Below are 27,212 nucleotides of genomic sequence, written 5' to 3' on the forward strand. Positions count from 1 at the left end.
GTGACCAACTCCCTGGTGCCCATGTCGGTGTGGCACCATGGACAAACACGTGATAAGGCTACAATCAGGTGAAATTCCTCAGCCTCACCTTGAAAACATCACAAGTGAACAAACTTTAAATCAAATTCCATCTACTAACTCTAATTGTATAAACTATAATGAGGTACTTTTAGAAGCAAACAAAGCTATAGCTACCCTTATACCTACAGATAACTTAGGAAATGACACTGTAAAAGCACTTCTTGATTATAAAAATCTCACAAACAAACTATCTAATGCTCTTCAGAAATCAATTGATGAGACAAATAATTTTAGACACGAACTTATATCAGTTAAAGCTGATCAAGCTAAAAAAGATGAAGAAACAGATGCTAAATTTAGAATTCTGGAAGAAAAAATTAACCTACTTCAAACTAATCTCAACTCAAATATTAATGCTAATAATTCCAATAATAGCAATCCTATGAACAGTGAATCAACCTTAAAACCTACGTTAAATGATGAGGAGAATATGGACACAACTACATTTGCATTACCCGATTCGGATGAGGAAGAACGCATAGTTGACATTGAAACTCTGGCCTGGAAAACCAAGGTGAAAAGGAACAAAGGCGCCTCCAACCAGTCCAGGAAGGACAAACGTAAGAGGGAAGATTCCGCATCCCCTAACTCTAAACCTATTACCAACAATAATTCTACCCCTGGTAAGAAAGTCAAAATTATTACCCAGCATGATTCAGAACCGAACAAGAAGAAACAGTCAACTTTAATTCCTGGCTCAACACCTAAGGACGCACAAGCAGCTTTAAAGGAAAACCCGCCTCCGCCCATTAAAATCTGTAATGTCGAGGATGTCAACAATTTACGTACTTTAATTCAAAATGTAATTAAGGATGACTCACAGTTTTCGCTGAAGGCGATTACAACTGTGGGTACTAAAGCTGTATGGAAAGTGAACGTTATGAAAGAAGAACATTATCGTGTATTAACTAAAGAATTAAATAATAACAAAGAAATTTATTGGTATACTCACGAAAATAAAAATACACGTGACTTTAGAGTTATGTGCAAAGGCATGTCTCCTCAGACTTCGGAGGAGGATATTTTAGATTCACTTAAGGGAAAAAATTTCAATGTTATCAGTGTAGTCAATATTTTTAAGAAAATCCAACCCGAAAATGGCAAGGGAGGTCCCGTAAAAAAAGAACCTTTATTTTTACATCAAATCACCTTTGCTCAAGGGGAAGACCCCGAAAGAGTATTTAACTTAAAAACTATATGTAATCAAGTGGTTAAAATTGAAGCTTGTAAATCCAAACCTAAGTTAATTATGCAGTGCTAGAGATGTCAGGGATTTTTGCATTCGAAAAGCTACTGTCATAAGCCCTGGGCTTGCGTCAAATGCGCAGGTAATCATCCATCCTCTCAATGCACTATTCCTGGATATAACTCGAACCCAAAATGCGCTAACTGCAACGCTGGCCACGTAGCCAGTTTTAGGGATTGCCCTGCTAGGAAAGCTGCTCTTGAGGAGAGATTCCAGAAAAAAACTGAAATAACTTCACAAGAGAATGCTAAACCTATTAATAAACCCACTGGCGCTAATAACGCCAACAATTCTTATAAATCTCCAAAGAATTGTAACTTAAAATCCTATGCATCAGTTGCTTCCACCCCTCAAAATGACTTAACACAGGTCATGGACTTATTAAATCAAATTTTTAGTCGTATGACCACTCTTGAAACCAAATTAAATGCTCATGATATTGCTTTGGGCGGATCCTCAACTTCGCACACAAGATGACAAATCCGACTCAGATTTCCTGTAAAGCCAGTAAAAATTTCTTTTTAGATGTTTCAAATGTATCTTTATTAAATAATGCATCTACACTCCGAATAGTTGCGTGGAATGCTAATGGCATTATAAATCATAGAGCACAGATCATACAATTTCTTAATGATTATAATATTGACGTCATGCTTATCTCTGAAACAAGGCTCACAAAAGAATCGTATTTCTCTATTCCTAATTACATTTTTTATCATGCATTGCACCCTGACAACACAGCGCACGCTGGCGCAGGCGTGCTGATAAAACGTAGAATTAAGCATTTCTTAAACGACTCAATTGTAAAGGAAATGTTTCAGTCCGTATCAATCACCATTAGTTTACAACAACAGGATCTAACAATCGCAGTTATATATTCTCCACCTCATCATAATCCCCAAGAAATAGATTACGCTAATCTTATTGATCGACTAGGCACGCGTTTCCTGATAGCCGGAGACTGGAATGCGAAGCACTTTGCCTGGGGATCAAAATCTGTGTATACCAAAGGCAGACATTTATTGAAAGCAATTGACTCGCTTCACGCGAGCATTGCATCACAAGGACGCCCTACGCATTACCCTACAGACCCACTTAAGAACCCCGATGTATTAGATTTTGGAATTTATAAAGGCTTTTCCAAGCAAAATATACATACGTCATTAATAGAAGATGAACTTTCGTCTGACCACATCCCCGTCCACTTTCATTTAGCAGCCTCTCCAATTTTTACAACACCTCCTACTGGACTTATAAATAAAGCCACTGATTGGGAATGTTTTAAGGATTACATTAATGAAAGAATTGAACTTTATGCAGACCCTAAATTAGACACTCCGCAAAAAATCGACTCTGAACTAGAAAATCTTGTTAAAATCATACAGGATGCGGCGAAAAATGCCACCCCTCCCCCTATTCAACACATTAAAGCCGGATATAAAACCCCCCCCTACATCCTCAAAATCATAAAGGAAAAAAGAAAAGCTAGGAAAAGATGGCTGCGCTCCAGAGACCCCGAAGATAAAGCCTATTTTAACTCCATCTCAAGAGAACTAACAAATGAGCTTTGGACTATTAGAAATAATCAACTTGAAAAATTTATTAAAACATTAGATGCCTCACCTGCAACCGACTACTCCCTTTGGAGAGCGATCAGTTACATAAAACGTCCACCACTACATAATGCCCCTTTATTTAATGATAATACAAAGAAATGGGCCAAAACTGACCTCCATAAAGCAAATTTACACGCAACCCACCTCGAAAAAGTATTTAAACCCAATTCACTACCCAATGCTACGAAACGCGATATTCTCCTGCATCTAAATGAAACAGATCTGATAGAAACAGAGCACGAAATACCCCATTTCTCTTTTGGGGAAGTTACCAAATTAATAAGCAAATGCAAAACAAAAAAAGCCCCAGGAAAAGACCAACTTACTGGCCTCATCCTTAAAAAATTACCTGATAAAGCAATTCATAAATTAGTCCAAATTTTTAATGCAATAATCAATCTACAATATGTCCCTAGCAAATTTAAAGAAGCAATAATAATAGTTTTTCATAAAAAAGGCAAACCCGAAAGAAATCCCTCTTCTTATCGTCCAATATCTTTGCTCTCATCCATAGCAAAACTATGGGAAAGACTTTATCTTCCTAGACTATTAAAAGTAATCAATATTAAAAACATACTGCCAGATATTCAATTCGGTTTTAGAGCTAAACACTCTACCATTGAACAAATACATAGAGTAACCAATTTTATTGAAAAAGCCCTTGAAAAAGGAGAATATTGCGTCTCTGCATTCTTAGACGTTGCACAATCATTTGATAAAGTCTCTCATAAACTCCTTATTAAAATGTTAGCAAATCTTCTCCCTGCTTGTCATGTTAGATTAATCCAATCGTATCTCTCAGACAGAACTTTCCGAGTTAGAGTAGGTGAGGCACTGTCGGACGAAAAACCAATTCTGGCAGGAGTCCCGCAAGGCTCAGTTCTAGGCCCATTGCTATATTTACTGTTTACCTCAGATATTCCCGCTCCAACCAGAAAATCCCTCTTAGGAAAGTATGCTGATGATACTACGTATTTGTCTAGCAATAAAAGTCAGGAATTAGCTACACTTGAACTTGAAGATAACCTTCAAAATTTCTATAACTGGACGAGTGAAAAAGACATCAAACTTAATTGTGCAAAAACTATTTATAAGATATTCTCTAACCGTAGTATCAAGGACATTAACATTATATTCAATAAAGTCCTATTAAAACCTTCAGAAGTGGCCAAGTATTTAGGTATACACCTAGATACTAAGTTAAAGTGGAAGGAACACATAAAAATCAAAAGAGAAGAATGCTTGTTCAAACTTAAAAAATTGTATTGGTTAATAGGTAAAAAATCTAAGTTAAGTATTAGTAATAAGCTTCTATTATATAAACAAATTGTACGACCCACATGGGCATATGGAGCTCAAATTTGGGGGTGTGCAGCACGGTCCAATATAGAAATTTTACAAAGAGTCCAAAATCGTGCTCTGAGACAGATAGTCGGAGCACGATGGTATGAACGTAACTCTGATATCCATAGAGACCTGGGGATGGAGACCGTCTCGCAATTTATGACTAAAGTTGCAACCAACTATGAGAGACGGCTCCATCACCATCCTAACACCGAGGCTTTACTATTACTTGACAACTCAAATGAGTTTAGACGCCTCAAACGGGTGAAACCGTGGGAACTGGCCAGCCCCTTGGTTTGAACCATTAATTTTAGTAACCAATTATTTCTAACCATTTAGATAAGTTACAGACTACCCGGTCGTTTGTACTCACACATTTATTTTGAATTTAGAAACAAAGTGTATAATTTCATTGTGAAAGTTCGCTTAACACTAAAAAAAAAAAAAAAAAAAAAAAAAAAAAAAAAAAAAAAAAAAAAAAAAAAAAAAAGTGTCAAATAGGATCGAACACTAGTATGGTGTTGTTATTTATATATTTTGGTTGGTGACTCCCTTCGTTCTTTTTCTTTTTATTCCAACCGAAGATTTTTTTTCCTTACTGCAATGTACACAGTAAATAAAATACTGAAAATGAGATAAGGTAGGTAAGGCAACTGACTTAAAAACGGACAGAAATTATTGAATATAAAATACCTACCTGGAATGGTCAGCATCAATACAGAAGGGATATCTCCTTCTGAGAGAGCAATGATGTCTTGATTTGTGTCTCCGAATAAGGAAAAGTTCTTGATTTTTCTTTCATTCCAAATGCGAATAGGTATCATAGTAAAAGGGCAAATGACAATCAAGTCTTGCATCGCACTTAAAGCCAAAATGGAACTGCAGAAAAACAAAGATCAAGGATTGGTTGGTAAAGAAAAACAGGAAGAAATGTATTAAAATTCTATAGACTAAAAAAAAGGAGTGTTGATTGGATATTTTTCCAGCCCAACATATATTTGATTGGATATTTTTCCAGCCCAACATAAATATGCTTGGATATTCGAGATTTTAAAGTATTAATGGTTGGTTGGGCTCTGTGTTTTGCATTTTTTCAATCTTTTGCATAATGCAGCAAATGCATTCATAATGCAGGTGGTTTGTGCAACACGTGTGTTTTGGCGTTAAAGTCATTTGTCAGCTGAGTCGTGATCTTCCTATTTACTGATGGAAGTCAATAGGATGTAGTTACATAATAAAACAAAAAAATTGAAATGCTGTTCGATAAAACAAAAATTTAAGAGTCAGAAAGCCAAATTTATTACTGAATTGCAAGAATGACTTAAATTATTTAGTCTTTTGGTGTCACGAAAAAAAAAAGCAGTCTTGAAAATATTATTCATTAAAAGAGTTATGTGCAGAAGTGATCTACGTTTTTAGAATGAGCTTATAACACGATGTTATCCAATAGTTGGATAGAAAGTGATCGTCACCAAAATGACATGCTGTCATTAAAATAAAACACTGGATATGCGTTTAAATAATTTAAACTTACTCTCAAGTATTCAAGAACACAATTTATTAAATTAGGAACAGTTAAACAATAACACATAAAAGACACGTCATTCTGGTGACCAGATGTCAGTCACTTCATGTTCAAAGCTTATCATAAACCAATTCTAAGAACCTTCTGTAAAAAATTCTCCTAACAAGTAACTTACAAAATTATGCAGGTGCTTACACATAGATACCAGTAATTCTGGTGATGTCACCAGAATGACATTTTGAGGTAATACATTTTCCCTCAAATTTACAGTAATAAAATATAGCAAAACATTCAGAATAGATCTAGAGTACATCTGCAGCTGTAAGAAAATAATATTAAATTATTCGTTCTACCGATCATTTTGAGGGGCAAACAGTGTCACCAGAATGACATGATTGAGTGAGACACTAGAAAAATCAGAACTTTGAGTCTACTACTGTCACTGAACTACTGTCATGATTAATACAAGGGATTTACACCAATGTACCAAGCCCCTATCAACTCTCTTGATCTTCCGGCACTGATTCAGACCACAATCCGCACTCTAGCACTGTATTCTGAGTGGCCACAAACTAAAACTGAATGTATCAATAGAATGACCGAATATTGAGTTACACAATTCAAGCTCCATACAAAATTAAATAATGCGGTTTACTGGCGTTTCAATTCATATTTTTTCAAAAAATATACAGTCAAGTCCAAAACAAAATGAGACAAAGCTTGTAGAAAGCACTGGTTCATTTATACATTGATTAGCCGCATTGACTGCCCTGCAGACGTACACAACACACATCAAGATGGACATTTTTACTGTTTAGCACGTCGAAAAAAGGTTTAGAGGCATTCAAATCTCCTGTGGATTTTTTCGTGGTTGGTATGACCTACCTCTACCCAAAAAATCAAATCCCGAACGAAAATATTAGAATTAAAAAGATTGAGCAGCTAGTTGTCTGTCTTTCCTATATTTTCTCCCCTTACCTGAAATCATCCCATTTACTCCTGTACACACATACTTGTAAGAAAAGGGTATTGGTAAAATCATACTAAAAAAACTGAAAAGTAGACCCACCTAAGATGATGCACATACTGAGTTCTCTTGCATGAAATCTAAAGTCACCTCAGACTGGGATTCCAAAATAGACTTGAATGAATGAGTTACGAGGTCTGTCCGGAAAGTATCCGACCTTGTTGATAATCTCGCCATCGGCGGTTGATAAAAGGTTGGGGCTTGGGATTATCTTTTCAGGGACTCTCCTGAGTGCAGGTGCACAGCCGAATTATCACACTTTCAATCAGTCGTTGGTAAGTTGCTGCTTAGTGCGTGCGATTCTGCTGTGATCATCAGTTTTCGTTTTTCCTAAAAAAAAGAAGTTGAGAAGAGTGGGGTGGGAAGAAGTTATGAAGAAGATCATAACAGGGGACAAGTCGTGGGTCCACTGGTATGACCCTGAGACAAAAATTCAATCGTCAGTTCGGATTGCACCTGGGACACCTCGACAGAAGAAAACTCGGGGAGTCGCAGCAATGTGAAAACTATGTTGACGGTTTTCTTTGATCATGAAGGTGTCGTCCATCATTAATACGCTCCCCAAGGCTCTACTATCAATACAGAGAGCTACTGAGAAACTTTACGTCACTTAAGGGGCCTTGCGGAGCGTATTCATGATGGACGACACCTTCATGATCGAAGCAGACCGTCAACATTGTTTTCACATTGCTGCGACTCTTCCGAGTTTTCTTCGGGCAAGGTGTCCCAGGTGCGATCCAAACTGACGATTGCATTTTTCTCTCAGGGTCGTACCAGTGGACCCAAGACTCGTCCCCTGTTATGATCTTCTTCATAATTTCTTCCCACCCCACTCTCCTCAACTTCTTTTTTTTTTAGGAAAAACGAAATCCGATGATCACAGCAGAATTGCACGCACTAAGCAACGATTGATTAAAAGTGTGATGATTTGGCTGTGCACCTGAACTCAGGAGAGTCCCTGCAAAGATAATCCCAAGCCCCAACCTTTCATCAACCGTTGATAGCGAGATAATCAATGAGGTCAGATACTTTCCGGACAGACCTCGTATACAGACACACATTTCCCGAACTACAGAACCCACCACGCCCACTTCATTGCTACCAGATTCCACAAAATGATGCTTCACGAGCAACTTTTCTCCAAGAAGATTCCAATTTCCTCATATGGTCAATGTAATCGGTTATGCAATAAGTCTGAATCTTGAATTTTCTTGACCGTTACTTTCAGCCGCCAGTAGGCTCTGAAGGTGCCAAAAATGCGGAATAAATGTCCCATCTGGCAATGTTGTAGAATTCGCTTTTCCAACAGACTTTTCACACTGTTTCCGAGAACCGAGGTCTGAAAGACTGTTACTTCCAGATGTTACTTCCAGCCGTAGGAGAGCTCTAAAGGCGCCGAAAATACTGAAAAAATGTCTCATCCCGGGATGATACAAACAGCATCTTTCAGGGTTTTTTATGCCTTGGATGTGAAATTATATGCTTGAACATGTCTACAAATGCACTAAACTACTAAAATACTAAAGTGGAGTCATTTTAGCTCATTCTCAGCAGGCGCTGCTATAGACAAATTATTTCAATAGCGGTATCATAATGGGCCTGTTGCAAACTTTTGCTAGAGCAGAATGAAGAGTTGTTTCCTATAGATAATGCCTCAAAAATCACGATGAGCGCATCGGCAAAGTCTGAAATGCACTCATAAATTCACAATCTGCGTAAGAAATTTGCGTTATTTTGAGCTTCCCGCTTCAAAAACGATACTACTGCACAGGTGAACATTTTGTTAGAGGAGTCGCTCCATCGTCGGCAATATTCATCATGGCCGACGCTTGCGCAGTTCCTCGCGTAATTCGAGGAGAGTTCAAGGTCAATTAAGGCGGGCGAGGAAAATATGAACGTAAACACGCCGATTGTTATATGGTTTAATCCTGTTCAGGTGTTATCTCGTCCCATCACACGTGTTTTGGCGGACTGGCGTCGGCCATGATGAGTATTGTCGCCAATGGAACGACTGCTCTAACAAATGTTCACCTGTACCGTAGTATCGTTTTCGAAGCGGGAAGCTCAAAAAACCGCAAAAATCTTACGCAGATTGTGAAGTTATGAGTGCATTTCAGACTTTGCCGATGCGCTCATCATGATTTTTGAAGCATTATCTGCAGGAAACAACTCTTAGTTTTGCTCTAGCAAAAGTTTGCAACAGGCCCATTGCAGTAGATTTCAATATGGACTTTTTAAATTTTAATTTTGTTAGATCGACAGTTCCCGAATGACAAATCCTTGGAATTTTCCATTTTTTTAGTTTGGTTATCTAAGGAAGAAATGAAGGTAATGAATCCATAAAAAAATTATGTAAAGAAATGATAAAACATTTCAGCTTCTAAGGGTATAATTTTGAAGGATTTGAACTCTAATGGTTTATTTACATTAATAAATTACTATTATTCATAAATAATACTCATTTAAAGCAGTTAAATTTGTAGAAATATGGCCAGAGAAGGCCATATAATATACAATCACCCAACCGACCCAAACCCTACTAGAGTACTCGTCACTTTCATTTATACAAGAAATTATCAAAACACTTTTTGGCGAGTTGTGGGAAAACGGTGGCTCGTAAAAAGTTCGCGCAACAATGACTTTTAATCAACATCCATATACGAATTTGAAACAATAAAAAAATTAAAAATAGATCGTGGTAAACATCCCCATAAGGACTGTGCGGGGTTCTTTAAAAATTAAAAAAGCTCACCGTTTTATGATAACAATTTTTCTGATATCCAGTTCCGATTGAACATAAAGAGGAACAACACTTTCATCTCCAAATTTAAATAATCCGTAGTGATTAGAACCACAAATCAGAAATTGACAGCAACTTGTTTTAGGTATTGGAAAAACGGACTGAGGCTGAAATCAAAATGATTAACCCAATTACCAAACTAAAAGACATGCAGACAAAAAATTAAGCTTAAATGTTCCAACTCCGATTGTCAGATAACTTGATGATTATTTGTAGTCTGGGTTCCCAGTAACTTTTGGAAAAAAATTCCATGACTGTTCCAGGTTTTGCAGGTCAAAGTAAAACTTGTCCAGGCCTCTTTTGGCTGAAAAACCGTGCTTTGATTACTTTGAAAGCAGAAGTAAGCTTACTGTTATTCCGATTTTCTGATGAAAATAAACTGTCTCCGCCAGTAGCAGGTTCGATTGGGCTCTCTATTAGAGAGCCCAGGTTAGTAATTAATATATACCTGAGAGACCTTGCTACAGTACATACTTCTTTGAGTAAAAAAGCAACATGGCCAGAAAAGGTAACAAACATGTTGTGTTAATATGGGCAGTAGAACACGAAGTGACATAAGCATGCAGTTACTATTTTTGGTCAGTTTTTCTTCGGGTTACATTGACCATTCATTTGGGTACATTAATTAAATCTTTGGATGACAATGACCAAATCTTTGGATTACATTGACCAAACCCTTGAGTTACATTGACCAAATTTTCAGGTGGATTTGCAACCTCTATAAAAATTAGGCGCGAGAAGCTAAAATTAAATCTGTATTGCATTGGCGATGGCTCTATGCACCAGCCAATCACAAGTCGCAACCTCTGAGTCACAATGAGGACACTTTATTCATCCCCGGATGTCTCAGAGAAACCTATGGGTTCGCTCATTTAACTATAAACTCGTTTGATCAACCAAGTCTTTTTGGTACCCATAGACACGAAAATTTTCGGATGTGCAAAGGCGAAAGTAAGTGATGATTTTATCACTTAATTAATTCATTGATGGGGAAAAATAACCAGCAAATAATTAGCAAGAACATAGGAGCAAGAGTATGGAGGACAGGCAAGGCCCAAAAACGCTCCTTTACGTGAAGCGCTGCAACCTGGTATATGGCGAATGGTGCGCTACACTCAGCTACACAGTTAAAAATGTTCGTGTTGATGATTACCTTGGTTCACTCTGTTTAATCAGAGTTCCTTTCTTTTCGGTCAAATCGACAATAAGGACTTGATTGATTGTCCAAATTTTTGTATAATTGACTGAAACCATAGGATACTTTGAGACATCTGGAGGTGAAGAAAGTATCTTCTTGAACTGTTGCACTTTTGTTGCTCCGTGTGGCACTCGAAGGTCGCTATTTGCGAGTGGCTAGGGCAATGGGCTATCATCAACGCAATCCAAGCTTGATCAAGCCAGATTGCATCTAATTTTTAGGGAAGTTTCATGTTTTCAATCCAAAGATTTGTTCGGTGTATTCTGAAGAAAAACTAACCAAAAAATATTACCCACACGTTTAGGTTACTTTACGCCCAAAATTAACACGAAATGTCGGTTCTTCCGTAGGGCGATTCGAGCATACAAATCCTTCAAACACTGATTTTCCAAATCTGGCACACCTTGCAACCCAAACCAGTTAAGCTCAGTCTAGATTCTATTTATATATATACTGTTTTGTTTGTGTCGTTCAGCTCAGTTTGACTTTGACGGTAGACTCTTCAATTCAATACTGCAGAACAGCAGAATGATCAACTGGAACTGCAACGCTTGGCGAGTAGTTTAAATACTCAGACTCCACAGCTGCAAAGAGAAAAGGCAATTTTGGTGCTTCCTCTTATCTTTTTGAAAAATTTTAGGCTTGCAAGACAAATTCCCTGACTTTTCCCAGTTTTTCCTGAACTTTTTTTTGTCCCTGATTTTTCAAGGTTTTTCTAATCGCTAGGAAGAGAACTTAAAAATTAAAAGATATATCTAGTTTTTTTGATCTCCTATCTTTGAGATGGTAATTTTTGTGCTATCTTTTTTCATCTCATTTGTTGACTTGAATTAGTTCACCGTAAAATTAGAAGTTAATGAAAAAAATATGCTGACTGGATGGCCAGGTTTTAGAAATTTTTTGAGGTAAAAACGTGAAGACTATGCATAAAACTTCTTCTAAAATGGGGTTGTTGCATGGGTGAGGGATTTGAGAATATAACATACGTAGCCATAGAATTTTTCGCAACAAAAACGATGGAATTTGCAGCCATATAAGCGAGAAATCTGTTTTGAAAGGTGGTCATGACGGGCAGGTTTTAGTCGATTTAGTCATATTTTAAGAAACTAGGGGGCTGCGCCCCCTGGCCGCTCCGCGGTCCAGCCCCCCAGAGGCGCTTCGCGCCTCCAATAAGCATATATCGTGAGATCATTAAAAGATCATTAAGAGTTAGGGAAAACCCGGTTTGGAGACGGCGGGAGGCATGTGAGCGTGCCCGGCGGGAGGAAAGTGGGGAGTGGAGGAGAAACCGAGCGTTAAACCCTTAGCGTGACACCCTCAGCGTGACACGGTGTGCTTATGATTTTATACTATAGAGTAAGACTTCTCTAAAACACTGGAGATGTTAATGAAACAGCAAAAACCCACAAACACGGTAACATGACGATTCTTCAGGTACCGAATTTTAGGTGTCTGGGGTTTACTGTTATCGCAGAATTAGTGTGATTTTGTCAGAACCCTGACTTCAAATTTTCCTGCTAAATCGCCTACGTAAAGTAAAATCTTCGTCGTTTTGGGCCTTTAAGTGCTTAGAACTGTTTGAAAACTCAATCAATCTAGATGAAACTCTTCCACATTGTATAGCCCCAACTCCCAACTTAGCTGTGTCTGTAAACACAAAGATCGTTTAAATCCGTGCGTTCATTTGGGCTGCAGTCGTTGATAACCCAAATCAATTTTCAGATTAAGGGAGTTGTGTGTGTCTATGGTTGGCTGCCACGTTTCCTGTTCAGGCCACTTCCATTGTTGCCGAGTTTAGACTTCGTCTGGAGGTTGCTACCGCCACCCATGACAAATATCTTTTTATTAACTGATATGGAATTAATATATGATCAGGTAAAATTATAAATTGTATTTAGAAACAAATTTGCTCCCACTTTTTGTGTATACGCATGAGTTACATTTATGGTATAAAATAGATGCCTTGAATTAGATCATGATAGATATCCGCTGTTTTTTATACAAGATATAATAAAAAAGAAAGTATTTTGGTATGCGGATTGGACAATATTAGCGAGAGAATTCGAGATACCGATTAATAAGATAACAAAAGCGGGCAGCAATGTCCAGGAAGTATTTAATATAGTTAAAAGTAAGTTGCTACACTCATATCAGGTTAACTTATCAAACAACTGCACTCGCCTCTTGTATAAGGAGATACAGCCAAATAATTTTTTTATCGTCGTGTGCAAGAAGAAGATCACTGACTGAGGGCTGCAAACTCCCAGCCAGGGATGCACAGCTGGTTTTTCAAGTTGAGACAAGCCCGACTCTACTTCCTCGGACGCCCCTGGCGATGTGCTGGCGTCGAGGATGCCCAGCCACTTGCTCGGGTACCGCGGGGTCGCCAGCCCTCGAAAGGGCCTCCCGTACATTTTGATGTTGCCTCCCAGGTTATTATTATTATTGTTCATTTGACTACTGTACACCAGCTTGCGCTGAGTTGGTTCAAACTCTCACACAGGGGCAAACGATGCTCCTGGGTATGAGGGCTGTTTATTATTATTATTATTCATTATTATTATTATTCATTATTATTATGTATTATTATTATTATATGATCAGGTAAGAAAGTCTAGAATTATCATACTTCATTAAAATAATCTGTCTTAAACGGAACACCCTTAAATAAATACCTTAAAATCTAGCTGACAAACTTGCTCCATCAGACTGTTTGTAAAAGAAGGTCCTATCTCAGCACTAGAAGTATGAAATTGAGAAGCATCAGTTAGGGGACTATTGTAGTCATTGTCCTCATTATTAGCAGGGACAGAGGATATTGTTCCATTAAGGAAAGACTCTTGACAGACTTCAGACGGCAAAATGAAACCAGTAAGCCTGAAACAGATTAATTCATCACAAAGCAAACATTACATCAAACTGACAATTTAATCCATTATACTCAAAAAAGGCTTATGGACCAGAAATCAGAATTCAATAAAAACAGGAAAAAACTGTTTTAATCGACCAGTTCTAAATCTTGGAGGTCAGAAAAATGAATGAGAGGGAGGATTGCGATTCAAATCGGATTGTGGTCGTTTCAGAGATTTTCATAAAATTCGAACAGAAAAAGAATGAGATGAATTGGCTTTAGAGTCTTTTAAAGCATAAACTGACTTATTTCAACATATTTTCCCAATGGGTCTGTTGCAAGCAAGACACCGTTTGTCTCAGAGTAATATCGCAATCTGTGTAGTTGGTAACGCGCTTTTTCAAGTTTCCTGCATCTGCGGACAGTTTTTTCTTGATGGCTGGCAGTCAGGTTTGCCCGAAGAGAGATCTAACCTTGAATATAAACAAACAATCTTGGAAACTGTAAAAAAACTCTCCTTGCGGAAGATCTCAATTAATTCAAAGCTTTTGTTTTTGCAAAATAAAGAGAGTAAAAGGAAATAAACGCTTGAAAACAAATGAAATCATACATTAGGAAAAGTTAATTAATCATTTATTTACTTTCAGTAGTTCTTTCTTACTCCTCTGCCTGTGCAAACCCGGTCAGCTGTGGATAAGAAAAACTGCCCTCAGACGCAGGAAACTTGAAAAAGCGTGTTACAACATACACAGATTGCGCACTATGGAGTGGATTTCAATCTTCATTGATGTGCCCAACGTGATTTTCCAGCAAATTTTTACTGAAAAAGTGTATTCACATGGGTGTATCTCATGCTTGCAACAGACCCACTTCAAAATCAAATTTTTGGTATTCTAATTCATACATAATATGCACAAAAATTTCATTTACACTTCGTCTGCTTAAAAAGCCATAATACCTTACTGACTGCTGATGGCTTACAAGTGCAAAAACTTGCTAAAATCTCAAAAACAAAGAAGTGTTATCCTCAATTAACAAATATTTATCCCCTCATTTTTGCAAAGTTAAGATGGCTGTGTGAGGGATTCAAATCGGATCAAATCAAGCTACGCAAATACTATATGGGGCTTTAGTGCTCGAGTCTTTTTGAGAATGACTCAGGGTGTCTAGTTTTTTTCATTTCAGGAAATTCTGATGAAATACTGATGTTTTTTGATTTTTGACTGCTAAATCCTGATTTCATAATTTTTCCAAATCTTAATCAAATCCTGATTTTTTGCGGAGAAAAAGTAAAATTTCTGCATAAGCATATGCAAAAGCATAAAAAAATCTGATCGGACAGCCGACATTTCTAAATCCTGATTTTACGACCGATTTTTCCTCAAATCCTGATAAAATCGGGATCTAATCCACATTGACCCTCAAATCCTGATGGAATCGGGAAAATCCTGATGCTAGACACCCTGTGACTGGACTTTTCACATGTTTCTTAGGCCTTGAAAATCTTTTTTTCTACTTGTCTCTTTGCAACAAGGTGTATCTATTAATTACTATGCTACCACAGAAAAATTCAAGCCCCTAAGTAAAATGCGTCCCTCACAAAGGTGGTTTTTTTGGCGCCAGAACGGTCAAGATTGCTAACTCAGCGACAGTTTACTAGTCCTTTGCCAAGATTCTTGACCTAAAATCACTAATTTTTGGTTCCAAATATTCATCGAGCATGTCCAAGTATCGTTTGAAAATATTTAATTTCAGATGATTGCACTGACAGAAACTGCATGCTTCTCAAAGCACAAGGTGAGTGAATACAGCCATACCCAACTATCACTTCTTGTAGATGGTGTTTTTATAACTTTCAAGACCAGTTATTGGACATGCAAATATCTCTGCTCAACTTTCTGAGTCCATTTACCATGAATAGTGACTAAAATGAACAATTTGTGCAATTTGCCGTTCATAATCTGCACATTTTAAGTACCATTTCCCATGCACTTCTATTACAGGCAGGCTGAGGTATGGCATCCTGCTACACAGGTTGCCTACCCTGGACCTGCAGGGGCATGCACTTCTTTCCTACGCTAACTATAAGGCGTGCAGTATCTGGACTCTGAAGTCCTCAGTAATCTTTGGTCTTAAGCCCATCCAACTTATTCAGGTTTCTCTATAGATCATTTACCTGTAAATCGCTCCTGAGAAGAGAAATATAAGCAGTTCCTCTTCTGAATTGACGGAATGACTAACAATAGATATGAATGATTTGCCCTCTTCAGCCGACTCTGCAAGTTCCCTAGAAGAGGATAAAGTCATTAAAATTTACAATTAAATCAGACAAATTAAAAGAAGCAAAACGAAGGGAGGCTTTTGAACTTCCCACACTCCTTTCAAGGCCAATAAACATGAGGGGTCCCAAAAAAGTAATACCTCTTTTCTTTCAATGTGATTTTTTTGCGGATCTTCATTCCAATGTTCGTTAATGAAGTGCCTAGAGCATGGAATGGGATCACATGGACCAAAGATCATTGTGATCCAAGCTCAATTTTCCCAGCCCCCCTCCCTTTTCCTTTCCTACATAGACTTTTCCTTCTTTTCCTTTATAATAGGGTCGTTGTTATTCATACATCACACCCAAAACCAAATATTGAATACTTGGCAATTTATTCTCATTTAAAGTATTTGGAAAGTGTTTCCTTTCCTCTCTTTTGGGTTTCTCTCTATTTCTCGAAAATATTTGTTTCTTTTTTACGGTCCATAGTAGCAGCGTTATTTAAAAATTACATAAATTGTACGTAAATAATGTATAAAGTTGAAAATTATATTAAAAAATAAAACATTATGATAAAGATCTGTTGAAAAATTCCTGGCATTAAAAAAACGTAAATTATACGTAAAAAACATTTGAAAAGGGAATAATTCATACAAATTAAAAGATATAAATTTTAAATATTTTACATATAATATTCATTCATTTTTTAAATCGACATTACTTGAAACATTGTCATAAGAATTATGTAATTTGCATCTGTGCAAGTTACATTATTACAATAAAAAATTTGAAAAAATGAGTACTAAAGACACTTGATATAATCAGAATTTTAGCGTTATATTCATGTACATTTACTATCAATATTACTTGAAACATTAACGTACGAATCACAAAATTTGCACATGTGGGCCGCCTCCTGTGTAAAAATGTTATAAGATAATTCTCCCCGAATTGATTTTTGTCTCATGATACATGTACATAAAAAAGAAAAAAATATCAAGAAGTGGCCCGAACCAGATGTAACAAGGTGGAGAAATGGTGCTGGGTCCACACCATTTCGTGGGGAAAACAAAGCTAAGAAGTTCCAAAAATTATAATTAGAGTAAAGAATAAATTTTTTTGACTCTAATGAGTACTAGTGCAAAACTGAGGGGGGAGAGAAAGCAGCTCCGGAAGCTTGTATTGGAATATTAAGTTGAGGTCTTGCTGAGAGATCTGTATCGGTTTGGGTCTTTTCAGACCTCATCTGTAGATCACACTCGTCAGTGAAACAAACATCACTGATTAGAGTTGAGAAAATTTATTTTTGACTCTAATTATAGTTTTTGGAATTTCTTGGCTTTGTTTTCCCCGTGAAATGATGTGGACCCAGCACCATTTTTCCACCTTGTTACATACAATACAGGCCACTTCTAAGTGTTTTTTTCTCATTTACACGCAGAGTTTTGGGAATAATGTGTTATCGTTTTCCCATTCGGGAGCGGGCGGTTGAGTCTAGATGCGTTCGCATCTCCAACCAGCCTGATAATAATTTTTTTGGGTTCTCCTTGTTTTGTTATGAGAGATGTTCAGCCGCGACGGTAGATGGCGCGATGATCATAATTTTGTCTCATGCCTTGGGTCATATTCATGACGGCGTTTTAATACCACCTTGAATTTAGCAGGATGCTAAGTTGGATTCACTGACGAGTGTGATCTGCTGATGAGGTCTAAAAGACCCAAACCGGTACAGATCTCTTGGCGTGACCTCAACTTAATATTCCGATGCAAACTGCCTGAGCTGAACACTCGCCCCCTATAATTTTGTCCTGGTGCTCATAAGAGTTAAAAATTTATTTTTGACTCTAATTATAATTTTTGGAACTTCTTAGCTTTATTTTCCCCGCGAAATGGTGTGGGCCCAGCACCATTTCTCCACCTTGTCATATATATGTCGCAGGCTAAAGGTCAAATCCGGCATTTAGGCAAATGCCTAGGCAAATAGAAAAGAAATGGTAAAAATCATTGAAATTCGTCGATTGCCTAGGCATTTGCGCAAATGCCTAGGCGTTTGCTCAAATGCCTGAAGATTTGACCAAATGCCGAAGGCTGATTAGGCAAATAGTAAACTCCAGCCCGGCTCACAAAGTAGCTGAAACTGCAACGTCGAGCTCAGAGCCTGCTCTGAAAATATGTCGTCTTGAAGCACCAAGCTCCAGCCCGGCTCACAAAGTAGCTAAAACTGCAACGTCGAGCTCCGAGCCTACTCAGAACGTGTGTGGTGATCAACCTCAATGCTCCTCTTGTCAAAAGCCTGGTAGCTTAAAAAAATGCAGCTCTTGCGATAATTCATGTCAACAAGAGTGTGGTAATGAAGACGGCGACCAACCATTTGTTTTTAAGTACTAGCCGTTCTGGGCGCGCTTCGCGCGCCCGTCACGCCTAGCCGGGGGCTACGCCCCCTGGACCCCCGGTCACTCGCTACGCGAGTGACATTCGGCTCGCTTCGCGAGCCGATTTTGTAGTAGTTGCAAAATTTTTATCACTATATTTTGAAGATTTCATAGAAAACATTATGAAATTCTCACTCCACAATTAACTTGTAGAATAATAATGGCAGGGCAAGAAATAGACTATATCTTAAAATGGACGGTTCCCACTTAGTAAAAACAGCCAACACCACGTGAAGGTGAGGAACCATCGTTAGCCACTTTTTTTTTTTTTCTCTTTACTTTTCTGAAAAAAATTTACTGAAATTTTAGTTGCATCCCCTAAAAGGAAACACGGAGAAAAAAAATTGTGCATGGAACCTGAAGCTGAGATCATATGGATCTCTGAAGTTTTCGGATCACGCATCCGAAAAGTTAAGGTCCATCTGCCGAAGTTCGGGTCAGACAATTGAAGTAGTTCGGTATATACCGAAGGTTTCAGGTCACACATCTGAAGTATTCGGTGCATACCGAAGTGCTTCAGATTTCTGACTCAGAGATTTAGGAAAAACACAGTAGAGAACCAAGGAAATCACAGTAGAACAGAGAAAAAAATACAGTCGAATAAATAAAGAAAACTAATATCGAAGAAATTCTAATTATTAGAAAGTAATTAGCTGGCGTAATCAATGCGTAGCTGCATAGGAGCATGAGCGAGATATATCATCAACTGACCGCTGGCCGCTAGGTACCTGGGTGGGCGAGCGACAATACGTAAGCGGTGGCATATGGTTCGATTGACAGAGGAGTGGGGAACGGTCAGACGTAGGGGAAAGGTTCAGGCTGAACCGTTCAGCACAGCGCAGCGTCAGTCACCGGGTGGGGAAGAGAGTCCGGGAGGGGACACTTCCCCTCGAGTGAAATAGAAAAAGGCAGAATCGCTGAAAGTCTGAATCCTTCGAAGTTTATATTAATGATTGTCATGGCGAGGCAGAAATACGCACAACAAAAGCGGAAGCCCATTTACGACAAAAAGTTGCAGCTCAAAAAATGACAGAAAGAAGTTCGAAATTATTCACACCTTCGAAAGTGGAAGATACAATTATTTTAAACATTTTGAAATTTTATCGTGGTCCGTTGGACCCAAAAAACATCGAAGGAATTGTTCTTGACGTCCGCAATAATGTTTACCAAATTGGAACACCCGCAGGTGTCATCAAAAATTGGTGTTGGCGGGAAGAATTAAAACAAATAGAGGCAATAAAATTTGAAATATCTCAGGTTCCGAGGGATAAGCTAGTGTCGGTCCGAAAGCAGTTTCTGGCGTTTCGTTATTTGAAGGGCAAGGCTTTGTCAAGTGTAATTGCCAAGCCAGTAAAAATCAATGTGCGACCAAACGATGTTCTTGCTTCAAAAATCAGAGAAAATGTTCCAGCAAGTGCCACCAACCCATCGCGTGCTCGAACAAGTAATGCTACTGCCTCATTCTTTTTAAGGTACAGACTTCCTTTTTTTTCTCTTTTTCTTTGGCCGTGGTTTTTTGGATTATTGCAAATTGACTTTTTCTCAGATTTTGACTATTTGCCTGAAAAGGAACATCATTTGCCTTTTTGCCTAACGTGCCCTCGGCATTTACGCTAATGCCTAGGCTTTTATGTAATTGCCTCGTCATTTAGTCAAATGCCTAGGACAATAGCCAATCTACGTTTTCGATTAAACTTGACCATTTGCCTAGGCATTTGCCTAAACGCCGGATTTGACCTTTAGCCTGCTACATATACACATACTAGGGAGCTCCACCCTCTGGCCGCAACGCGGCTCAACCCTCCGAAGGGGCTTAGCACTATCAAGGGGCTGCTTCGCAGCCTTTCTATTAGCTTCTTATCAATGTTGGTTCTTTCTTCCTAAAAAAATTTGATATGAGGTATGTACAGCTTTTTAGAAGAAATGATTATTGCTTGTATTAAATAAAGAAAGAAAAATCCGAAATCAAAAGGAGGCATTTAGTTATGATTGATTAATAAACCATAGCAATGTAACAACAGCAGATTATGAACAGGTCATAATTGATTATTCTGGCAGTTGAGAATCGAACCCACAGCTCGGGCCGAAGCGAAGAATCACTTGATACTCCAGACTACTCAACTTTACTGAAACTATCGGTGGGCAGGTGAATCTTGAGTTTATAGGGTAGCGCTACAGCTAATGCACAACGGGCTGCACGCCCACTGCGCAACCCTTTTCGCAGAGTGGCAGCAGTTGGGGAGCATTCTGCAAATTCGCTTACTTTTATAACGTGATAGTAAAAAAACCTGGGTCCTATTTCAGAAATCTGATTAAACCGGGCTCATCTGCGGACTATCACTTGTTGATTAATCTAAAAATCATGGAAATCGGCCCAGTAGAACGCTCCAACGAACTGTGACGAATGTGAACTGTGTGAATAAAAGTTTACATTGTTTAAATGGGAGAATTCGCAACTTTACAACGTAGCAAACGAAAACCTGGGTCATACTTTCAAAATCTGAATGGAGCCGGCTCATCTATATACAATGGGCCTGTTGCAAACTTTTGCTAGAGCAAAACTAAGAGTTGTATCCTGCAGATAATGCCTCAAAAATCACGATGAGCGCATCGGCAAAGTCTGAAATGCACTCATAACTTCACAATCTGCGTAAGAAATTTGCGGTTTTTTGAGCTTCCCGCTTCGAAAACGATACTACGGTACAGGTGAACATTTTGTTAGAGGACTCGTTCCATTGGCGACAATACTCATCATGGCCGACACCAGTCCGCCAAAACACGTGTGATGGGACGAGATAACACCTGAACAGGATTAAACCATATAACAATCGGCGTGTTTACGTTCATATTTTCCTCGCCCGCCTTAACTGACCTTGAACTCTCCTCGAATTACGCGAGGAACTTCGCAAGCGTCGGCCATGATAAATATTGCCGACGATGGAGCGACTCCTCTAACAAAATGTTCACCTGTGCAGTAGTATCGTTTTTGAACCGGGAAGCTCAAAATAACGCAAATTTCTTACGCAGATTGTGAATTTATGAGTGCATTTCAGACTTTGCCGATGCGCTCATCGTGATTTTTGAGGCATTATCTATAGGAAACAACTCTTCATTCTGCTCTAGCAAAAGTTGCAACAGGCCCATTGCCTGTCAATAGCAGCAAAAATCATGAAAATCGGCCCGGTAGAACGCTGGAGCTAGCGTTACCATAAATAAAAATTTAGGTCTGAGTGCTTGGGGCATTGATTTTTTACTCCAAATATATTCTTTTCCCAAATATGTTTTATTACTCAGAATTTATAATCATTTTTTCTCATAATATGTTTAGGTTCTCCTGAATAGCTCCGGAACAATTCAATGAACATACATGGTGTTGGAATTTTTCTGCGAAGCTTATTGACATACTGCAGATTTACAGATGTTATAACTTTTATCAATTTGGAAAATTTCCCTGGTTGATCCAAACTCAACTGAGTACACCAGAAAAGTCTACCATCTGTTAAAAACAAAGTTCCCTCTACGTTTGGTTATATCATGAAGAGATGAGGATGTAAATGAATCTGTCCGTGTCCTTTGTAGACTGATTTAGCAGCCATGTCATTTTTGCGATATTTGATGTATCTCTTTTTTATGTTAACCATATCAATAGAGCACAACTTCAGGTCTAAATTCATTTTAGAGTTTAGGATAAAATTATTGTTTCATTTAATTACCATTTAATCATGACCGCCTACTATGATGTAGAGGTTGTACCTCTGATTCTAGGATCACGATGTCTTGGGTTTGATTCCTGGCCAGGCAACCCGAGTCTGATGGTCTGAAACAATGGTTGCCTGGGGCTGGTTGATGAGTACGGACTGAGGATGAATGGGGATATAACAGAAAGCCAAGAATTACCCAGGAATATTTAAAATGTAAAAAAAGGATCGAACCCTCAATAAACACCTAAAATTTGAACGCAAGAAACCCATTCATTCTACCACTGTCTCATGAGTTCCAAAAAGTTATGCGTCTGTTTACAGCAGAACCATCAATCTCTAATATATTTGCAAGACCATAGCAACTAAATGTTTCTTGTACTGAATTCAAGTCAATGAAGATGTCTCATGGTTCATTCTGGTGTACCTAATGGTTAGAATCCTGACTAGAATCCTAAGTAGCTCCCTTAGTTGCAACTCAGCCATTTCTGAACTCCTCTTTGAGTCTTGATCCTCATAATTGATCCAATGTCGATGATGAAATATTGATGTCAACACAAGAGATTCATGGGAAATTCATTACTTTTGACACCTTGTTGAAAAGATTTGCTACCTTGAAGACATAATCTGTTAACATAAACTTCAGCCAAATCAGAGTATAAATAAACTTTGAAGATGATCAGGGCCATTCAGTTTAGATTACCCCCTTGGGTTGATTCAAGCACCCTGTAGGCATTGCCTGCCCAGGGAAGAATATATTTTACATCAAAATAGAGCAAGCCCAGTTTGCAGCTTTTTTATGACTGATGAGTCATTTCTCTGATCGTTTTCATGTAAAGAGTTTCGAACTATATCCTTCTGCAGGAAGTCCTATGAAGAGAATGGTGTTGCGATTCATTGATTTCTATATGGCCGTTAACAAAATACATTACCATTAAAATGTCTTCAAACGACAACTGAAAATTTTTTATTGGTTCAATGGCAATTGTTAATATTTTCCCTAACAGCTAACCTAGATTATTTTCAGCTAACTGAGTTTTGCCATACCATTAATTACAAACGAATTTGCTTAAACATTACCTACCTACCTACTGTTCGATCCCGATCGAACAAACTTAGAGCATTTTCAAGTAATTTCATCACACTCATTTTTTTATCCCCCCCCCCCTTCACTCTGGAGGGTTCTCTCAATTTTGCACCGATCAATCACATTACGCGCCCGCGGTAACTGATAAATTATTCCAAATTTGCACACCTTGACCCGCCTCCCAGATTTGCGCGTCCTTAAAGGTGTCCTTTACCTTCTATTAAATTGAAAGTGCTCTTCCTAAACATTGAATCACTCGCCTTAAATACCTTTTTCATGTTTCCAACCTTTCCTTCATAATTATCTTCAAATTTATCTCCATTACATCCATATTTCTTCGCTACCTAGAGTCCCATCCACATGCAAATTTTCCAAATTTTTCACTTTCTTTAGCTTCGGTTCTCTGATGGACCCCAAAACCTATACATATTCTGGAAGTACTCGTTAAGCCCGACCTGCTCAAACCTTTATCGACCAATAAATTTCAAATCTCAACTTTCAAATCCAACTTTCAAAGTCCACGGCAAACACAGATCCGCTCCCCCTGGAGCCCCCCACCTAGCGGCCGTCCCCGCTCGGTTCCTTTTGGCTCTTGCGCGGCGCTCAAGACGTCAGCCGCTTGCCCCTTGGAATCACTTGTATCCAGCACGCTGAAGAAGACGGACCCGGACCTCACCACGGAAGCAGTTCTCTCCCGGATCAAGAATCTCTACCCGACGCCCCTGCCAAGGTGGACTCTGTGATAAAGGACAAGGACTCTGGCTATCCATCATGGGAAAGGACACCTTCCCGCTCTATGCAAGTCCCGTCAATCGACGGTCTCCACGAAGCAACGTGATCACCTGGCGCCTGCTCCTGCTCGCTGTACGAAGGAAACCGACGTTACCTCATCCCGGTTTTCTGAAGTCAAGCTTGGCTCTCTCCAGTAATCGCGTAGTGATGAAAGGTATGCCACAAGCGCAGCCTCATCACCCTACGTATTAATATTCTTCTCTCTTTACAGGTTTAATTCACTCTTCACCACAGGTGTATCGCCTGTCCTGCTTTTGGGCTTTCCCAGAAAAGTATACTCCTCTAATTGCATGCCACGTTCACTATTCCGATAGTGAAGGTTTCATGCAATTAGCCGACTTGCTTTAATAGGCACCTTCTGTGCCTATTAGAACGTACTATTCAATTATCTCATTTAATATTCCAAAATTTCTCATTGTCCCCATCTCAACCTAACCCCTAAATTGTGGAATTGAATCACTCTCGTTTTCAATCTCCCTCAATTTAGTGGCATGCTTTAATGCAAATCTTCTATTTGCATTAGAACGTCCTTTTCTTTCCCCCTTTCGGTCAATCATTTATTTTAGTCACTTTTTCACCTCTCAGCTCTTTTCTCTCTTTTCTGGTTTGCTTCTTTTTCCTCAAAACAAGCTGGTCCCTCGGTTTTAATTTATGTCCCCCTCTTTTCTGTTTCGCTCCTTTCTCATATCCAATTTTTTCTCCTCCTCTTCTTTTTTTTCTAAGTTTTTCCCCTTTAAATCGCTCATAAAATTGGTCCCTCGGGCCGGATCTAGTTTCTGGCATAAAATCTCAAAATGCTCGAAACCGGAATAGAGTGCGAACGGTCCTTAAGATTACGTCCACTTAATTAACCTGTCACAACCTTCATTTTAAATCCTAGCGCAGCAGCGAAATATCGGTGTTGAGCTAGGTCCTCAACCTTAGAAAATCCTGACGAAGCTTTATAACCGTAAAGCATACCAGGTTCTGAACCTTCGAAAAATCCTAGTACAGTTGCTGTATCGTAATCAAACTAGGTATAATTCAGATTGACATTCCTGAAATAACGTTTGCTCTTTATCTCGAATTATTTAACCTCTCATTCATAACCTTTTAATTTTTTTCTTCCTTATTTGAAATGTCTTCCGACGACGAAAATAATGAGGCTCATCTGAACCATGATAATCATGAAAAATTCGAGTGCAATTTGGCAACCTCATGCAAAATCTATAATCAGGATCACAACACTTTGCTTCGTGATCACCCGATATTTGGAGTCTCGTCTGCAGTATCGGCAACGGCGCACCTTATCAAAGAACTCGAAACGGAACACCGCGATCTTCGTGGCTGCTCAGTAGAAGAATCATATGCCTATGCGGACACAGCCGCCGCTGGTTTAGTGCCCGTCAAAAATGCGCTTACTTGGCAAAACCGACTCGACAACTTTTATAATCATAAAGTCTCACAACTAAGACAGTGGATTAGCAGTGCATCCCAGTTCTTCACTGGCGTAGCGCCTGCAAAACGAGAAATACCTTTCTCATTGCAAAAGGACGAGAGTACCACGTTTACGGTCCTTGGCATACAGTGGCCGCTCTCAGAGGGCAGAAACACCGACATTGAGACTTAAAAAATCCAATTTCAGTCTCGGTCCATTTCGATAAAATGTAAATTCTTCTCGTCAACCACTCGAAATTTTCATGTTAGAGAATCATCTGACAAAACAACCTTTTGTATTTTTATTTTTTCCTTGGCTTCGACTTCACGTTTGCCAAACTGTCTATCCCACATTCAGTTTTTTACTTTCTCGTTTACTTTGTAAGGCTCCAAGCAGCCACATTATCTTTAATTTCTTAGTTTTATTTTTCTCATTATTAAATTTTCTCCCTTTCTTCGGCTCCTCGCAAGCCAAGAATTTTCTCTCAGCATCTGCTGACAAAACTTTTTTTTAGCGGACTTACCCCGGCTCTTACCGCGGCCAACCTACCTTTTTTAGCGGACTTACCCCGGCTCTTACCGCGGCCAACAAACCTCTTTTAGCGGACTTACCCCGGCTCTTACCGCGGCCACCCAACCTCTTTTAGCGGACTTACCCCGGCTCTTACCGCGGCCAACAAACCTTTTTAGCGGACTTACCCCGGCTCTTACCGCGGCCAACAAACCTTTTTAGCGGACTTACCCCGGCTCTTACCGCGGCCAACAAACCTCTTTTAGCGGACTTACCCCGGCTCTTACCGCGGCCAAAACCCCTCTGCTCTGTTTCGCTGCAAACCCAGCACCCAGATGCAACCACCTCTTAGCGGACTTACCCCGGCTCTTACCGCGGCCACAAAACCTTTTCCTCCAGCGGACTTACCCCGGCTCTTACCGCGGCCAACCAACTTTTTCTTCAGCGGACTTACCCCGGCTCTTACCGCGGCCACAAAAACCTTCTCTTACCAGTTTTTTTCAGGCTCTCTGCAGTCATTACCTTTCTCTCAGTAGCCTTTAAATCTTACTCAGCTCTCGATAGCTAACAACAAATTACCCTCGTCAATCGACCCTGAGAATATTAATCTCGGCGATATTCTCCAGTCATGGAGAATGAAATAACCGTTGTAAATAAATAATCAATACTTCCTGATAATTTATAGCAATAATTATTTCAACTCACTACTTTAACTTTAATTTAATTTAATTTCCCTATACTTAATATTACTTTATTCTCATGAATTCCTTAAAAATGATTTATTACTATTAAGTATTTAAAACTTGAAGTAACCCCGAGAGCCTTAAGGTGATTCGATGGACGCCATATTTTGTGTCAGAACGGCATGCGATATATCGCATCAATTGGTTCCATTTTTTCAGCTACTCGTCATTTTTCTCCAATTTTGAGATCGCAATTCTGTTGTCAGGAGACTAAAGCACTCACTTACCAATTTTAATAAAGAAATTCAACGTAATAAAGGCGTGGTTTTTTTAGAGAGGAAATATCGCATTCGAGTGCAGTTTCGATATCAGTATCGAATGCGATGTTTTCTTTCTGAAAAAACCACACCTTTATAACGTTGAATTTCTTTATTAAAATTGGTAAGTGAGTGCTTTAGTCTCCTGACAACAGAATTGCGATCTCAAAATTGGAGAAAAATGACGAGTAGCTGAAAAAATGGAACCAATTGACGCGATATATCGCATGCCGTTCTGACAGAAAATATGGCGTCCATCGAATCACCTTAAAACCTCGGCGATGCTCTCTAATTTTTTGGAGAACGAACTAGTATTATGGAATAA

At 38.8% G+C, this 27,212-nt stretch overlaps 1 protein-coding gene across 1 annotated transcript in view; it reads right to left on the reverse strand.

Annotated features, from left to right (window-relative positions):
* rod (rough deal) overlaps window positions 1–27,212 on the reverse strand; it is a 136,774-nt gene that overhangs the window by 104,292 nt on the left and 5,270 nt on the right. Inside the window, exons 3-6 of the mRNA XM_072306313.1 lie at window positions 15,865–15,975; window positions 13,513–13,714; window positions 9,592–9,746; window positions 4,985–5,166 (exon numbers count right to left, since the gene is read on the reverse strand). Coding sequence (XP_072162414.1) covers window positions 4,985–5,166; window positions 9,592–9,746; window positions 13,513–13,714; window positions 15,865–15,975 — 650 coding nt within the window. The remainder of the gene's footprint in view (window positions 1–4,984; window positions 5,167–9,591; window positions 9,747–13,512; window positions 13,715–15,864; window positions 15,976–27,212) is intronic.

Source organism: Bemisia tabaci, chromosome 1 (assembly GCF_918797505.1).
Source record: "Bemisia tabaci chromosome 1, PGI_BMITA_v3".
NCBI classification, from domain to species: Eukaryota; Metazoa; Arthropoda; class Insecta; order Hemiptera; family Aleyrodidae; genus Bemisia; species Bemisia tabaci.